General features: G+C 33.9%; 1 protein-coding gene across 1 annotated transcript in view; it reads right to left on the bottom strand.

The window, feature by feature from the left end:
- Positions 1-19,382, bottom strand: part of LOC106883044 (probable ubiquitin carboxyl-terminal hydrolase FAF-X) — a gene marked incomplete at its 3' end in the record, with an annotated part of 154,147 nt that overhangs the window by 41,193 nt on the left and 93,572 nt on the right. The window contains exons 19-33 of the mRNA XM_052970921.1: positions 18,880-18,951; positions 17,115-17,218; positions 15,184-15,301; positions 14,509-14,816; positions 11,965-12,205; positions 11,115-11,252; positions 9,379-9,499; positions 7,338-7,465; positions 7,118-7,180; positions 5,413-5,504; positions 3,679-3,916; positions 1,426-1,551; positions 1,130-1,290; positions 852-960; positions 204-259 (exon numbers count right to left, since the gene is read on the bottom strand). Coding sequence (XP_052826881.1) covers positions 204-259; positions 852-960; positions 1,130-1,290; positions 1,426-1,551; positions 3,679-3,916; positions 5,413-5,504; positions 7,118-7,180; positions 7,338-7,465; positions 9,379-9,499; positions 11,115-11,252; positions 11,965-12,205; positions 14,509-14,816; positions 15,184-15,301; positions 17,115-17,218; positions 18,880-18,951 — 2,075 coding nt within the window. The remainder of the gene's footprint in view (positions 1-203; positions 260-851; positions 961-1,129; positions 1,291-1,425; positions 1,552-3,678; positions 3,917-5,412; positions 5,505-7,117; positions 7,181-7,337; positions 7,466-9,378; positions 9,500-11,114; positions 11,253-11,964; positions 12,206-14,508; positions 14,817-15,183; positions 15,302-17,114; positions 17,219-18,879; positions 18,952-19,382) is intronic.

Below are 19,382 nucleotides of genomic sequence, written 5' to 3'. Positions count from 1 at the left end.
AGAGATACAGCTCTTTGGTGTGTGGAAACCTAATGCAATAAAACATGTTTACAGTTATAAAATTTCAATGATTACCAACTCCTGAGCTTACTTAAGTTCACTAAGATTACTTTTTCTACAAAGTTGCTATAGAATTTGGGAAAAAAAGAAAAATTTCTGATATTGTAGCAGTTATTGAAGTAAGAGAATAACATTTAACATACCGACACAATAAATGAAAATATTCGTGTGCTTGCTTTGCATTTTCCTTCACTGTACTCTGAAATGAAATACAAATTGACTTTTGATATTTTTCATTAACAGTTTTGACAGTTATTGAAATCTCTAAATAGTTTTTATTGTTCAAAGACAAAAACAGACATAAGCAGAGAAAGGAACAGATAAATTACTTGCAACTATGAAACAACTTTAAATAATGAAATAAGATCAAGCCAAGGGATTTGGTAAAGAAAAGGATTTATTCTCCTAATTGGATGAATTAAAACTAATATGGCCTTTTTTTTTTTTAATTAATAATTTTTGTAAAATATCATTTAAAAATTGGGTATTTGTTGAGGATGTATTGGTTTTAGCAAATAGTTCGGTAAATAAGATAGAGTTACAAATGGGGCATAACCAAAAGGTGTTATATAATCATCACACACAACTGCACAGGTTTGTCAAGCTAATTTTACTCAAGGCATTTAGTCAGCCTGAGGAGGCAGGAGAAGACACCAGTTCAATAGATAGTGCAGTGGGATTGAAGCTGGAACTATGTAACTGCTAAGTAAACTTTTTAAACCACACAGCTATGCAGGCACCAACAAAACTGCCATAAACTAAAAACCTATCAAAATCAAGGGTTTACTTACAGACAACACAGTAAAGAGCAAAGTGATGAAGAAGGGTAGAGGTCGATTTCCACTACTACATTTTGTAGCCATTTGGAAAAACTGCTCAGCAGCCCATGTACGGATCTCCCTGAAAATAACGAATAAATATACAAAATGAATAACAAATAATAAACTGCGATATTACATTTAAAATTTTAAAAAGTGTTTTCTCCTGTTTTTCAAGTAAAACTTAAGAGAAAAGAAGGGAAACTAACAAACATTACAAACAAACTGAAGACTAATTCACAAATACATACCTGTTTTTACAAAGAAGGAGAAGATCGATGATGAAGATCTGCCATGCTTTGTCTTTATTAAGTGATTCTAAAGCAGCAGGACAAAGTGCCAAACATACAGAAAGCAGTTCTAAAGCTTCACGGGTAACTTCAATGTCTTCGGGCTCAGTGTTTTCTTTACCCTGCATAAAACATATTTGCAAAATCATGAGATAAACATAACATTCATTGATTTATCTGTGTATTGTCTTGATTTAGAAACAATAATCATTATTAAAAAATAACAAAGATGACAGAAATAAGTCCATAGTCCTTACCTTCTCAACAATCCGATGAATTTCTTCATTAGAGTCATGAACCAAATGCAAAGAACCCGTACATGATGACCAGGCAATTTTCTGAATAGCTTTAATAGTGTTCAAATCAGGAAGAGCACCAAAAGCCTAGAAAACAAGGGAGATAATATATTATATCAGATATACATATACCATCACCATTATCATCATTTAATGCCTGCCTTCTATGCTGGCATGGTTGAATAATTCAACAAGATCTGACGAGCCAGAGGACTGCATCAAGCTCCAAAGTTTGCTTTTGCCTAATTTTTATAGATCAAAGCACTTCCTAATGTCAACCACTTTTCAGAGCACACATTGGGTGCTTCTTTCGCAGAACTTACCCTCATCTAAGGGGTGGTGTAGTATTGAGGGAAGTGGCTTATGTCAAATGTTGAGAGGTTTAAGTATAAAAGAAGAACAGGAACAGGTGTCTTGCAGAGGAGATATATTGCTACTCCAGCTAACAAAAAAGAAAGCAGATGGTAGTGGTAATGATATAAGAAAGTATAAGAAAGAACATGGACAGAGGATTTGAAAGGGTGAGTGAGTAGGTAAATTTGTGAAGGTTTGAATGGAGAGTGACAGATAGTGAGAAATATAGACAGAGACGAATGCAGTAAACAAGAGTGGAAGTATAATTAATGGTGAATATCAATTTGAGGGAAAAGGTGAACAAAAAAAAGAGATGGGTCAGACAGGAGGAGGTAACAAGTAACTATACAAATGAAAGAGGAGAGTGAGGGGCAAACAGTATAATAAAACTGTAGATAGAAGTGAAGTGAGGCAATGAGAGAGGAATGCAGAGCAATAGAGGAGGGGGTGAGAGGAACATAAGAGTTGAAAGATGGAGAGAAGTGTTGAAGGCAAATAGGAGAGAGTGTTCTGGAGAAAGAGGCATTGAGTGCAAAGTATCATGGTCTGGAATGATACTGAAAATGCGGGATTAGTGACAAAAGATGTGGTTCTAAAGAGAGGGATAACTGATAGCACAGAAGAGGGTCATAAATACAGCACTTGAGAAGAGTGATGGAGTCATAGAATGTGTAGAGAAAGGCTTCACAGAGACAGATTGGGTGTTGAGGGCATGGACATAATATGCTTTCAAGATGTCATTTTTGCCGAGAAGGAACAAAAGGAATGCAAACTCTGCTTTAGGTGTTCCACAGGTAGTGCCATTGATATCATAAATTGCACCCAGTCAATACTGAACAAGGGTTGGTGCAGGAAATAGTAATTGGTCATTAAACATAACATACACCACAACAAAGTTGGCAGTGTTGTTGTGTATGTCAGATGATGAAGGACTATGACAAGTGGTAAGACAATTTGGGGAACTTTTAAAAACTTCAATTCTCTATCATTTTATACATTGTTTAAAAATCTATCCTTTACTCTGAACATATGATAACCACTCATATTAGGAATCACAGTACCAGAGTGCCAGCTCATAGTTTGGCCATTGAGTTTCCTGTCACTGAAAGTTGTTGAACTAATGAGAATTTGGTTGGGTCAAATTCTATTGCAGGTATACCACAGAAAGATGAGCTCTGTCAGGCGGAAGTTCTTGATATACTAATAATGCAATTAGTTAAGACCACTACTGCTTTCTTTTTTTCAATCAGGTCTCATCACTTGGATGCATTTTTAAGACATGATAGACTTCTATAATGCATGTAATTACAAAAGCAAAATACTACAAATCCTAATTAATTTTCAATATTTTCAAAAATATTTCATTTAAATATGTTTCTAGAAATAAAAGGCTCCCTTTAACCCTTTTGATACAAAGCTGCCTGAGACTACTTCTAGCATCTATGATACTAACTTCCTGTTTTAAAACGATTTAAGTCAAAAACTTACATTAAAATGTCATGTTAAGTCCCAAGTATTAGCTTAATAATGATAAAGTTATTTTACTAAATTCTTTATTATTTTTGAAGAACATCTCTACAGAAAAAGATATGTTAACAAAAGGCTTAATCTTCTCACATAGAACAATGATCTCCAACTTCAATAGCAGACTGCAAATTTTGAGATATTGAAGAGTTGTTTAAACTGACCTTAAAACATGACTAGTATTTTATCAACCCTCAAAAGGATGAAAAACAAAACTGACTTTGGTACATGATCTAAAAAGAATATAGCTCATAAATAAGATAATAAGACTAAGGTAGAGGATATAAATGTACATCCTAGATGATTAATAATTAGAATTGTGTTAATTAGTTTTACCTGTTCTTTCAGTTGTTGACCAAGGCGTGCAGCCACATTCCTTAATGTAAACTCAGATGTTGAGTTGGGGATGTATATCAATGCTTGTTGAAGAGTAACTGCATAATTATGTTCATTAACAGGGATTGGAGTGGTCTGAGAATCAGCACTACAAGCATCAACTGCAACTTGAACTTTGGCATGGCCAACAGTTGTGGTCATCAATTTGCAAATCTTCAGAACTGTCACATAGGCACTCCTAAAACCAAAGAAATTAATAATAGATCACTAGAATTTACATTGATCAAGTATATTATTTACATAAGATCAAATGATATAAGAGCATGGTATCGGATAGTGAAATAAAAGACTAATGAGAAGAAAGAGGGTTTTAAGCAGTACATTTTTGATTTATAATATTCAATATTTATATCAAATGATGTGACAGTGCAATGATAATAAGTGATGAGACAGTTAAATAAAATATTAATGAAAAAAAAAAAAAAAATACAAAGGCAAAGTCTTCTAAATGGTACTTTTCATATATTTGTAAAGAAACTATTTCTTAATTTCTACCGGTTTTACCAATGAGACAAGAGATGCACAGAAGTAAATCAATGGTCTAGAAATTTTTACTATATTTCTGCAGATCAAAAATTACCTTTGATTTAGAACCAGCAAATAAATCAGTCAAACTGAAACTGATTTTTTTTTTTCTCACTTAACATTCAAAATATTTATATTTCTTAAGTAACGGTTAGCAAATCGAATCATGCCACAATAGATTAACCACTTTTGATGGTTAAAATCTAAAGGTTATTGGATCAATCTGAGTGACATTTAAACTCAACAACGCCGATGAGTCAAGTAAATTTATTGTGGTAGACAGCCCATACTCTTTTGGGCTGATTGGAAAAGATATTAAGTTTGTTTTGTTTCAATTTAAACATGGATGTATTCCCAGAGATATTAAAGGTTTTGTGGCTTGAGTCAACTGCTCTGATGCGAGAAGTAACGTGATGAGTCCGGCAAGACGCATTCCAGTACATTTGGAAAAAGAAGTGAAAGATGAGTTAAAGGGGGTGGTCATCACACCATTGGATTACTCTGTAGTCAGATGTGCCTCACCCGTGGTACAGCTGTGAAAAAAAGATGGATCTCTTCGCATGTGTCTTGATCACAAGGCTCATTTAAATGCACATATTGACACCTATTCTTTTCTCATACCATCAATTGACACTATCTTCTCCGGTATGTCATGTGTGAAATTTTTCTCCACTTTCGATTTAAAGCATGTGTATTGGCAAATAACTTTAGTGGAGGAAGCAAGGTGGATTTGCACTATTAATACAACCAATGGTCTCTACCTGGTTAACAAACTTCAAACGAGCCTTAAGAATTTGAGTGGCTTATTTCAGAACTGCATGGAAGCTCTATTAAAAGGGATCGAAGGAGTCAGGGTATACTAAGATAAAAGATACTAATAGCAAAGCAAAACTGACGAGCAGAGAAAATGTGGTAGTTGCAAGGCTAACCAAGGTACAATCGCCATTAACAAAATAAGGTCATTCTCCAGAAGAAGAAATTTGACTTTTCTGGGAATGAAAATATCTGAAGAGGATATTTCTCCATCTCGTGTTGAACAAGTTATTTTCTTATATCTTGCTTTTGGTTGAACAGAGGGAAAAACGTCCACATATTTAATGTGTAATTGTAGTGAAAGTTTCATATTAGCAATTCAATAAGCTAACTTACCTTCTAGTAGGGAGATCAGCATTTGGCAAGAAATTATTTTTCATTAACATATTTAAAGATAATTGTACACCACCACTACGTACAAAATTATACTGGAAAGAGAAAGAAGAAATCTTTTTAAGAATGAGGAAACAAAAACCAACAATCACAAAATTCAAATATTAACCTAAAATTCAAACATCACTGTACTAATTTCATTCAACAAGACACCAGTATATTTAACCCTTTAATAATCAGATTACTCTGTCAAATGTAATGCATATTTATACACATTGTTTTGAATTAATCATGCATAATCTTGTTGCTTCATTATTTCAATGATGTGGTTGTATATTTTAAGAATGACATTGTTTAGTAGGTGTGAGAAACTGGATCTGGTTGATTTGAACATAAAACAGGTAGAATATTTAGGCCAGATATGGTCAGTTTAATTGCTAAAGGGTTAAAGTAAATAGAAAAAAATAAGCACTAGTATACCACTATTTGTCCTTTTAGTGATGATAAATAGAATAAAAATAAACAAAAAGGACAAGGAAGGACTGATAATTGCTTTCCATTAGAACATTAAAGAATTTTACCACATGATTTTAGAAATACCTTAACTGTTATGTGACATATTTAACTGTATATAAAATCATTATGTTTGTTTATTGATACATATTCTCTAATTATTCCTACTAGAAGTATGAATTTGCTGATAGGTGTAATCAAAGCAATGTTGAAAAAAAAAAAAAAAAAAAACTGCTAATCAGTTCTTGATAATTATAATGAAGAAAATTAATATTCTAAATTCGGAAACCATTTCAAGAGATTTAAAATAAAAATGGACACTTAATTTTAATAGCTAATTATATTTTTAAAATATGAATAACATACACAACATTAAATAAACTTTAAATTCATTTAATGTCTAGTCACCAATAATCATAGAAAGGTTAACCAAAACTGCAATATAATAAAACAGTTATAAAATAGGAGTATATACCCATATAATTATTTTAATGGCTGGTCAAAGAAGGAAGAGCAGCACTCTTCTGAGAGTGGTAGGAGGAAGGGAGCAAGTTATCTTCAAACTGGAAACCTAGCCCAGATGTTTACAACAGGGGGCACTGCTACAGACACCCAAGGGCCAGGTGATGGCTTTAAACTGAGTAACAGATTCTATCTTTCACCAAGAACAGATATTTCCTCCAAAGGGCTTCCACAAAGTTTCCATCTGCCATATTTTACTTACAACACTTTGGTTGACCTGAGGCTAATGTAGAAGATGCTTACCTATGATGCCATGTAGTGGGATTGAACCCAAAAACATGCAGTCATGAAGCAAGCATCATAATGACACAGCCATACTTGCACCCATTACACAGATAGAGAGACTTTTGAATGCTCGATGTTAAAAATGAGCTCTGTCTTGTTTCAAATACAGTCAGCAGAATAATCTCCCATAGGTCTTTCTGCTGCACATGGCAGCTAGTAAAGTTAGGCAGGGGGTAATAGCATCTCCATATAAAGTTTTACCATTTGTTTTTTTAATTAATTACCAGAATAGTTTGAACCCATGCACATTATGTGTTGGCTGTTGAAATATTAATCAAGAATGGGAGTGTTTTTTTTTTTAATGAGTTGTATGTAACATACAATATAGAGTGAAAAATTTAAATGCTTATTAATAGTATTGAAGCAGTGATATAATAGAAGACAATACCTGAAATTCAAAAGCATCATCAGAAATTGGAGCACCTGCTGGCATCAGCAGACTGTAAACCACCTAAAAAAAAAAATAACATAATATACTGTAATTACATAAATATGTACAAACAAGTATTTAAAAAAAAAAAAATTAGTAAATGAATATGAAAGAAAAAGAAAATAAAGATTTGGAAAAATTAATGAAAAATAAAAGCCCAAATTTTATTTCTACATACCTCTACATTGTAGAGAACTTGAGTTGAGGAGCCAATAAAAAACATGCTCTCAAGGGCAGCTGAAATACCACTTTCAGCTCTGGCATGTTCCATACATATACTGCGGAATTTCTCCATTGTATGGGTATCTACAAATAAAAATACAAGGTGAGTGCATATCCATAAAAATGTAGTACAATATTAGTTCTAGACAATAATACATTACTGTTATGACTTCAGGATCTGCAGGCTGAACCTCACTAGTCCAGGTTTCACAAACCCAGAAAGTTTTTATGGTCCCAGAACAATGATTTGTATCCACCTCAAAGCTTATACTATGTTTGTTACAAATGCCTTTTTACTAACATCTTAACCCTTAAGTAGGTCTACTGAGTGACCAGTTAGTGAACATGATGGTAACACAGTAAAACATTAAACATGGCATTAACTCTGTTACAAAGGCTGTCAAAGTCAACTAAACCTGAACTACGTACTAACATCAGTAACAGGCACAGGTATAGCTGTGGTTTAGCGTACTCCCTAACCATGTAGGCTCAGGTTCAGTCACACTGCATGGCACCTTGAGCAAGTGGTTTCTACTTAAGCCCTAGACTAACTAAAGCCTTATCATTAGTATTAGTAAATGGAAACTGAAAGAAGTTCATCATATGTGTGTGTGTGTGTGTAACATTGTTTTGATATCATGTGATGGCTGTAAATGAGCATAACCATCACACAAACAATGTTGTTTGTATCCAGACTTCCGTGGAAAACCTGTTCGGCCATGGAGAAATATTACCTCACTGGAAACAGGTGAGGGTTGGTGACATGAAAGACATCCAACAACAGAAAAGCTGCCTCAGCAAATTCATGGAAAAGAGACCATTAAATAATAATGATGATGATGAAAACAAGTCTAATACTGCTGGAGTATAATATCAGGAAGCAGTAGATAATGTAATATTTTATTGAGATATATACTCTTCACTAGTGATGGGTACAGAATTCTGTATAAGCTTTATTATTATTATTATTATTATTATTATTATTATTATTATTATTCAGTAGTTTTATTTTTATAACGTACTTTCACTTCACTACCGAGCGCAGCTCTGTGCGCCTTGGGTATGTGCTGTGGTTTGCTGTGGTGCTCTTATGTTTACTGTATTGAAAGTGTTTTGCGTAGAATGTGTGCAGTACCCAGTAGTGCAATTTTCTGTATGTTATATATATTTGTAAGTCCTGGTGTTTTTGTTATGTATTTGTCTGAATATTTTTTTATTATACCTAAGGCACCTACTATGATAGGAATTGTTTCTGTTTTTAGATTCCACATTCGAGTTATCTCTATTTCCAGGTCTTTGTATTTTGAAAGTTTTTCCATTTCTTTTAGAGAAACGTTGTCATCTGCTGGTATTGAAACATCAATTAGAAGGCATTTTTTTCCTTCATGATCTTTGACAACTATATCTGGTCTATTTGCCTTAATTTCTCTATCTGTGTGTATTGGCATATCCCAGAGTATGGTTGCTTTCTCGTTTTCTGTGACCTTTTCTGGCGTGTGTTTATACCATCTTTATTATTATTATTATTATTTCCAGTATGGCTTAGTGGTTAGGGTGTTGCATGAGGGCACATGGTTTAGTGGTTAGACTGTTACATTCACAATCTGGCAATCATGATTTCAATTCCTAGACCGGGTGATGTATTGTGTTCTGGAGCAAAACACATCATCTTACATTGCTCTGCAATCACTTCAATACTTGACGCATGGTACACCATGCACCTGTTCAGGCATCTATTTGATGGAGGGAATGAGTTAATATGCGGCACGATAAACAAATTATTTATGCAAGTCGTTTGGCAAAAAGCTGAACACTCATATGTTGTCTTCGACAGAAGAGTCCATCATTATTATTATTATTTCCCGCAGTGTAGCATCAATGAATTTAAAAACTTGCAGCAACTTGAAAGATGCATGATGCATTCCTAAATAGTAGTTCCTTTTCAAATTTATATGCAAAGTTCAAAATATATACACATACAAATAATAATATCATACCAGCTGACATAATTTTTAAAAGAGCTCTAGCTGTGTCTCTTAATTTTGGTAACTGAAGATGACAACCTAAGTCCGACAGTTGGAAAAGAAATCCTGTGTAGCGATTCACTTGAGCCATAAGCTAGAAAAAGATAAGAGGAGAAACATTCAGCAAAAATAGAACAGAGTTAAACTGATTGGTAATTTTAATATGAAGATTATTCTCATATTTACACTAAAAATAATATTAGCACCATCACACTGCTGCCAAAAACATATCTTTTGAGATTTGCATGTGCCACATTTCTAACAAACTGTTAAATTTCTCAAAGCTCTACATCTTACTCCTCATCATTCACCACTTAAATTACTCTATAACAAATACTTCACTTTTTAATTCTTTAGCATTTCAACTGACAATATCTGAACCAAATATTCTACTTGTTTCATGCTCAAAACTAGCCGGATCTGGCTTCTCATACCCTTCTCTACGATGTCATTGTAACAGTAAACAACCATACTATCAAAATCTTGAAGCTACAAGATTATGCATGATTAATTCAAAATAAAGTGAATAAATAAATAGTACCAGCGTCGCCTTCTAGCACTTGTGCTGGTGGCATGTTAGAAAATCATTCGAGCGAGGTCATTGCCAGTGCTGCTGGACTGGCTCCCGTGCAGGTGGCACATAAAAAATACCTTTTTGAGCGTGGTCGTTGCCAGTACCATGTGACTGGCCCTTGTGCCGGTGGCACATAAAGGCACCCACTACACTCTCGGAGTGGTTGGCGTTAGGAAGGGCATCCAGCTGTAGAAACTCTGCCAGATCAGATTGGAGCCTGGTGCAGCCTGCTGGCTTGCCAGTCCTCAGTCAAATCGTCCAACCCATGCTAGCATGGAAAGCGGACTTTAAACGATGAACGATTTAACAGCGTAATCTGAATGCTACATCTCACTCTTCATCATTCATCACTTAAGCTCCCCTGTATAACTACTTCACTCTTTATTTCACTCTACATTATTCACAACATAACCCGCTTTATCACTACTTCACTCATCATTCTCCACTCTTTAAGCCTCTACATCTCATTCCCCATCATTTACCACTTAAGCTACACTATCACTACGTCTCTCAGTAAGCCTCTGTTTCTTCCCCCATCATTCATCACTGAAGCTACTCTCTCACTTCTTCAAATGAAGTAACTACATTATTTGCATATCTCAAGATGCTAAGTCTCATGAAAATGATGACAAGAGACCGCAGCAAGTAATGAGATGTTATGAAGGAACACAGCTGTCCAATCCATGCCAACATGGACAAAACAGACATAAAACTGAAGACTAAGAAACAAGTACATTGGTAATCATACAAAATACTACAATTAAGGTTATTATTATCAAAAACAAAATTTTTAATAAACTTACTAATATTATACAGATTAAAGACATTTTCAATTTTCAAAGTTCATACATTCATCTAATTTTTTATATCTTCAAATAATTCAAAATTCATCTAGATCTCCATTTTCTCCACCTGGAAAGCAACCCTGCCATAGGGTCCCATCATTAGACTTTCCATTTGGATTCTCAAGCATGACCAACAGAGACTATGGTTATTATCCAATCATCTTGTTCTAGGTCTACTCCTAGGTCTTCTGTTGGTTGGCTTAGTTTGAAGAATTTTGTCTAGCAATTCTTTCATAAATCATACACAATTTATGTAAACGTAACAAATATCAAGTCAATAATGTACTTACCACACCAGGCAGACAGCTTTCAGCTTCTATGTTAGGTCCATCATAAGTATTATGAGGAGAACCTCCAGAGCTATCAGAACTACTGTCTGGGCTGGAAGGCATATTACTTCCAACTTGTACCAATTTAGCCGAGACGGCCTGAAAAAGAGAAGGTTTCTTGTTGGAAAAAATGTTTCTTTACATGTTAATAAGAACCAAAAAAATTTTTTTTGTATTACTGATAAATGTAAAAGAAATTCTGCAGCTCAGTAAACATACAATAGTAATGATATCTAAACAATTTGATATTTACAATTGGTGTGATTCTACACTGATAATGGAGTCAAGTTGGTGAAAACCCAGTCAAACTGATCTTCACAATAAACACAGAGATATACACAGAAATACATATACACACACACATACACAGGCATAAATATACATACATTGTTTCATTTCAACCGAGAAAACATTTTCTACACAAAATGTTGCTCTTTTCATACTTTCTATTTAAAGTTTCCAATTTTGGCACAAGGTCAACAATTTGGGGAAGGGAGTCGATTACATCAACTCCAGTGTTCAACTGATACTTATTTTATCAACCCCAAAAGGATGAAAGGCGAAGTCAACCTCAATGGAATTTGAACTCAGAACATAAAGATGAACAAAATGATATTAAGCATTTTGCCTGGCATGCTAACGATTTTGTCAGCACGTCACCTTAAATTCAAAGATAAAATATCAATAACAAAAAAAAAAAAATACTACTGTACATTTTTTTCTTTTTTCTATGAGATGTCTTTTGATTACAGAGTCATGAAATGAAATTACATAAAAGAAGATATAACATTTGAAGGAGATTACCACTTACAGTTCTATCTCGAAGAGGAATTTGTGATATCAATTTTTTATCTTCACTAGGATCTAGAAGCTCTCCATTAACATACATGTCAACTTTAATGCTACTACTGCTAACTTTCACTCTGTTTAAAATCTGTCGTCTCACAGAACCTAAAGTGTCATTGGTATGGGACCAGATGTCAAGATCTTCTATATGCCTCCCTTGGTTAGGAAATCTCACAGATAATGTCACTAGGCGTCCTCGACAAGCTCTGCAAAAGCAAAAATAATTACAATATTAATACAATAATAAAATACATAGCATTGTCATCATTTTAACATCCACTTTTCCATTCTTACTGGAATATGTTGAGGCAAATTTTCTGTAGCCAATGTCCTACTTGTTGCCAACCCTCACCTGTTTCCAAGCAAATCACATTGAATGAAAGATATCCATTACAAAAGTTTATCAAAGAAGACTTGAGAGGCTACAAAATACATGGAGCCAGAATGAAAGAATGGGAGACACCATTAATGTAGGCATTGTAAAATGAATGATAAAATGATGATCACAATGATGAATATGATATAAATTTGAATATAGGCGTAAGAGTGGCTGTGTGGTAGGTAGCTTGCTTACCAACCACATGGTTTCGGGTTCAGTCCCACTGCATGGCACCTTGGGCAAGTGTCTACTACTATAGCATCAGGCTGATCAAAGCCTTTTCAGAGATTTTGGTAGATAGAAACTGAAAGAAGCCTGTCGAATATATATATATATATATATATGTACATGTGTGTGTTTGTCCCCCCAATATCGTTTGACAACCGATGCTGATGTGTTTACGTAACTTAGCAGATCGGCAAAAGGGACCGATAAAATAAGTACAAGGCTTACAAAGAATAAGTCCTGGGGTCAATTTGCTTGACTAAAAGCGATGCTCCAGCATGGCTGCAGTCAAATGACTGAAACACGTAAGTAAAAAGAAAGAATAATATGATATAAATTTGAAAATTGCCTTTCTGAGGTCGTTGCAAGTCATCTCTATTTCAACAGTGAATACAGTTTCATCATCACCATCCTTTTAATGGCCACTTTTCCATGCTTCCATGGGTCAAACAGAATTCACTGAGGCAGATTTTCTACAGCTGGATGCCCATCTTGTCACCAACCCTCACCTGTTTCCAAGCAGGGTAATATTTCCCAACAGTCAGACATGTTGTTCAGAAGACGAAAAACAAACAATGCTTGTATGGTGGTGACATACACTTACAACTATTATGTGATATCAAGAGTACACACATACACACATATATATACACATATATATATAAAAACACACAAAAACACTAGACAGGCTTCTTTCAGTTTCTGTCTAAAAAATTCATTCACAAGATTTTAGCTGGCTCAGGGCTATAATAAAAGACACTTGCCCAAGGTGCCATGTATTGAGACTGAACCTAAAATTATATGGCTGGGAAGCAAGCTTCTTAACCACACAACCATACCTGTACTTTTATTCTGTCATAAAAATCCATTATAAAAATATCAAAACCCACCATTTAATGAAGAACAGATTTTATCAATTACAGAAGGATGAAAAAAAAAAAGCCTTTAACTCTAATCTGCAGAGATTAGCCTATCTTATTATCAACATTCATCTAGAAAAGTTGGATCTTTTCCCTTTGAACGGCAGATGGAGAAATTAATTTTTTGTAACTAAACACTTTCAAAATTCGGACACTGGTAGAATGTGTCATATAAAACATCTTTTACTCTTAGTGTTGTTGAGAAAAGTTTCTATTTCCAAAGTTATTTTGTGTTAAAGTTGTTGTATTTTGGTAATTTCAACCGATCAATGACGTGCATTCAGCTGAATAAAATTACTGCCGCAGTTTGTCAACAACAACTTCCGGCAGTGTATATTTCGTTTGTCACCGTTATTTATGACATATTTCCTCTCAGTTACGTTTGTATGAATAAACGAGTGTATCTGAAGCATGTTTACTTCATGGCACCAACATAATCGTTCGTGCATTTCTACTGCTTTTTTTTTTTTCCTGTTTTTCAGCTACTATTTTCAGAAAGACTTTTTCGCCACCCCCCCACTCCCCCTCCAATTTCTTCATTTTTCACTTTTTTCTGTAACTCTAACTCTAAAACCCCAACCCTAACCCTAAAACCCTAAAGCTAAAACCAGTACAAACGCACAAATGATGTCATAAATAACAGTAACAAACGAAATACACAAATGATAGTTGTTGTTGACAAACAACACCAGTAATTTTATTCAGCTGAATACATCATCGATTGGTTGAAATTACTGAAATACGACAAATGAAATAACTTTGAAAGTAGAAACTTTTCTCAACAACACTAAGAGTAAAAGATGTTTTATATGACACATTCTATCAGTGTCCGAACTTTGAAAGTGTTTAGTTACAAAAAATTAATTTCTCAATCTGCTGTTCAAAAGGAAGAGATCTGGAAAAATCCAAGAACTGTCTTATAACATAGCACTCCAACTGACCAACCAAACAGATAGAATGAGAAAGACATAAAAATAAAACCTACCTTCCCAGAGGTAATATTGATCTTTCTTCCCCATAGGCTTCATCACATTCAGCAACATACTCCTTGAGTACAGTGAGAACACGAACCATACGCATTGCTTCTTGCATAACTCTATTCTTACTCTCTTTGTCATCCTCTAACACACGAACAATGTCATAAGATGGTTTCAGACGGTCTATACAAGTCTGAATGAAGTCTTCATGAATATCTACATGGTTCTGTTGTAATTGAGGACCAAGGTTAGTAAATATTTCCTTTAAGAGAGCAACTGGTTTCTCAGCAACACTTTCTGGACTGTTTAAGATTACCTGAATATAGAAGAAAATATGTAAATATTAAAAATACTGATTCTTAAAAATCAAAACATATCCTAAATTAAAAAATATAAAGGTAAACAATAATAATCTTTAAATTTTTTCCGTCACATTAATAGTGTTTAAGAAACTTATCAATAGTTTTACCATAAATTAATTTTACAGAAATAAACCATGGAAAACAGTACATAACAATATAATTAAAACTGTCTTTTTAAATGTGATCTTTAAAAGATAATTATTTCATTAAATTGTGTATCACTATTTCATTAAAATAATTTTTAAAAGAAACTTTTGCATATTTTAAAATGCATTTAAGATAATTTAATCTCTTAGAATTATAACAGCATTATATACATACCCTCCATAAATATTCTAAACCAATCAGTTCTAGATCATTCATCATATGACCTCCTCTTCGTTTGACTACAAGTTTGTTCTCTTTCAAATTGACATGCTTAAAGAATCTCTCATAACAACTAAACAAAACAAAACAAAAAAAAATAATTACTGTCCAGTTGTCTTTCAAAAAAAAAAAAAAAAGTTAGCCAACAAAACAATTTCATATTTATTTAAAAGATAATAAATTTTATTAATTTCAGTAACATAGTTACAGGATACCAAGGAATTTCTTTCCTCTACAACAACACACTCCTTCCTAACCCCCTGCCATGGGCAACCTACAACCACAGAACTTTCTGAATAGCATGCCTAACAAAAAAAATTATCTTCAATTTCATTTTCTAAATTTTTTTTAGTAGTGCTGCCCACCTGATGATGAGCCATGTCTCAAGCGGCCCACTCCTCAAAAAAGGTTGCACAAGCCTGCTTTAGCCTTTCAACACCTGTCATGAAGTTTCCTCTACTACACTCACACTCAATCAAAGGAGATTTTTTTTTTGTCTTGCAGGTGACATTACTCATGCCAGAGCCAGAAAAACAGCACCCACTCTGGAAAGTGGTTGGCATCAGGAAGTGTATCCAGCTAGAAACCATGTCAAAGTAGACGGAGCTCGATGCAGTCTTCAAGCTTATCAGACCCTGTCTGATAAGGTCCATGTTAAATGATAATGATAATGATTTGTATTGTCAACACAAAGAAATTAATGTTGTGATCAAACTTTCTTTTTCCTTCTAGATGTAAATGCTTAATTAATAAGTAGTTTTAATAAAAAAAAGAACAAAGTATGAATTGTGCTTTTTATACATTTTACTTCTTTCAATAGATAACTGGAAATAATTTCAACATATCACAACTTTACATTTAGAATCAGACCTTTTGCACTATCAAATATACAAAGACATGTAAGACCACAGTGTAAACTAGTATTTCTAAAATTTAACCTTTTAGGTACCAACCTGAGACCATCTTGGTTCTCTAATACAAATTTCGTGTTTTACAGTGATTTAAATTACAAATTTCCATCAAAATTGAAATGTTAGTTTATATTTCAATCTCTAGCTTCATAATGACAGTTACCTTCTTAAATTCTTTACTTTCAAAATTAACTGAAATAACAGCACTGTATTTCAACAGAAATATGGTAAGAAGAGTTAATATTAAGAGTGAATACATCTTTCAAGTTCTCAAAAGATATATAACAGAAGAAGATATGTGTATTTCTGGAAGACAGCTAACAGATGAACCAGTTAAAAGTTCATAACAAATAAGATCTGTCTATTATTAACTAATCAAGCTAGAAATAATGTAATTTATTCCAAAGTCATCGTCATCATCATCGTCTTTTAATGCCCACTTTTTGTTGCTTGCATAGGTCGGATGGAATCCATTGAGACAAATTTTCAACAGATGGATGCCCTTTCTGTCACCAACATTCATTTCCTAGCAAGGTGGTATTTTCACTAAGGCCAGATAGGTTTGTCATAGAAAACTGGAAACAAATAACACAACTTGCATGTCTGTGACACTCATTTACAATCATACAAGCATTATATGATGTCGAGACAAAGGGCCATGTCCACTCACACAAACGTTATCACATACACACAACAGACTTCTTTCAGTTTCCACTCACAAGGTTTTGGTTGTCCTGGGGCTATAATAGAAGATATTTGCCCAAGGTGCTGCACAGTGGGCCTGAATTTGGTTGGGAAGCAAGAATCTTAACCATGTATATAAAACAATACATGCTAATTTTAAGTATTTAGAATGGAAACAACACCAAGATTAAAACCTTTACAACCATGTACAAATTATTAAATACTTCCACAATTAATATGACAATTAGAAACAGAATATGTATAAGTTTCAAAAAAAATAATACAACTTACTTCATTCCATTTTCTGTAAGAAGAGCAGGATCTAACAAGAGGATATTTTTCTCAAAAAAATCTCGAGTAATATCAGGATCGAGATCTGGTTCTTCTCCCATTAACTGAAAATAGATATTAAATTTAACTTCATTTAAAATCACATTTATAAAAGAAGAATAATGTCATCTCTTGGAAGGAAGAGTATTTATAAAAAAAATAAAAATTAAAATTAAAAAACTACAATGATTCTAGCCTTTAATTTTGAATTTTATACTAAGACCTACTATATCAAATTTATTAAGTCATCATCAACATCATCATTTTAACATCTTTCCCAAGCTTTCATAGATCAGACAAGAGTACACTGGGGAAGAACTTTTTACAATTGAATGCCCTTCCTGATGTCAACATCTCTTTCAAACAAAATAATAATCTCCCAATCTATCAAATAACAGCCCAAAATTGTTACACAGAGAACTGGAAATAAACAACATCCTCTGACAAAGCCTTTTTTGTTTGCAAAGAATGCATAAGTCAAAACATCTCAAGAAGCCTGGGTATGCATTTGTAGTGGACTGCAAGCAAATGACACAGTTCACATGAACAATGACACCATTGTTTACAATAGCAAATACAACTAAAGAGGAGAAATACAAAAACACACACAGTGCATTTTGTGAGTCACTGGCACAGACACCTCTTGCATGTTGCCAGCACAAGAACTTTTTGTATGTCACCAGCATGGATGCCTTTTGCATGTCAGTGGCACAAGTGCCTTTTGCAGGTCACCAGCACAGGTGCTTTTTGTGTGTTACTGGCACAGATGGTTTTGCATGTTACCAGCACAAGTGCCTTTTCTGTGTCACCAGCACAGGTACCTTTCATGTGTCACCAGTATGGGTGCCTTTAGCATGTCACCGGCATGGGTGCTGGTGTGTCTCAACACTGTCGATGAACTATTCCCATTAATAATAGAAATTATAATAATGGTCTCAAACTTTGGTGCAAAGCCAGCAGTTTTGAGGAGAGGGACTTAGTAGAGACCCTCAACCCAGTACTCCGCTGGTACTTTATTTTATCAACTCCAAATGGATGAAAGACAAAGCTAACCTCAGTAGGATTTGAACGAAGTATGAAAGTAACTGAAAGAAACACTGCAAACATTTCTCCCAGTGCTCAGATGATTCTGCCAGCTTAGCTCCTAACTGGTGTTTCAAATTCTGACACAAGACCAGCAATTTGACTCCTATACTCAACTGGTACTTTATTTTAGCAACACCGAAAGGATGAAAAGTAAAGTCAACCTCAACAAGATTTGCATTCAGAACTTAAAGAATTGAAAGAAATACTACAAAGCATTTTGTCCAATGTATTAACGATTCTGCTAGTTTGTTGCTTTAACCCTTTAGCATTTGAACTGGCCATATCTGGCCACTCACGCCTATCCTACAATGTCTCTCTAAATAAATAAACAGTCACATCATCACAATCTCACAGCTATGAGATAATACACAATTAACCCTTTAGCATTTAAACCAGCCGTATCCAACCCAAATACTCTTATTTTTTTTACATTCAAACCAACCAGATATGGCTTCTCACACCTGCCCTACAATGTCATTCCAAAAATAAACAATCACATCATCAAAATCTCAAAGCTACAAAGTAATGCAAGATTAATTTAAAATAATGTGAATGAATAAGCATTACCTTTTGACAGAATAATCTGAATGCTAAAGGGTTGATATTAGTAATAATAATAGTAATAATAAATGATTATTACCTTAGCAAACCATTTAAAGCAAGACTCTCTGTCAGCCACATATATAGCATTTTCAGCTAAACATTTCCAAATCTGAAAAGAAAATATTTAAATAAGATAATATGCAACAATGGTTCCTGAAAAGATAAAATTTATTAGTTTCGAAGCTGTTACAAAGCACAGTCATTAAGATAATAGTTTACTATGATTCTTAATTTATTTCTCATGTACAAACTATTCAACTACAGTCATTTATCTTATGCAGGTATATCTGGTCTCAAAGAACAACAATAGAAGAGAGCATTAATTAACTAACACTAAGCATTATCTGGATCTTGTTCAAAACGGGGGCACCAGTATTTTCTTAACGAAACACTTTGAAACTTGGGACACTGGTAGAATGTGTCATATAAAACATCTTTTTCTCTTAGTCTTCTTAACAAAAAAACGTACATCGCAAGTTATTTCATGTTAAAGTTGTCGTATTTCTGTAATTTCAACCAATGACTGACATCCATTCAGCC

Source organism: Octopus bimaculoides, chromosome 9 (genome assembly GCF_001194135.2).
Source record: "Octopus bimaculoides isolate UCB-OBI-ISO-001 chromosome 9, ASM119413v2, whole genome shotgun sequence".
Lineage (NCBI taxonomy): Eukaryota > Metazoa > Mollusca > Cephalopoda > Octopoda > Octopodidae > Octopus > Octopus bimaculoides.
This window is presented reverse-complemented; position numbering and strand designations above follow the sequence as displayed.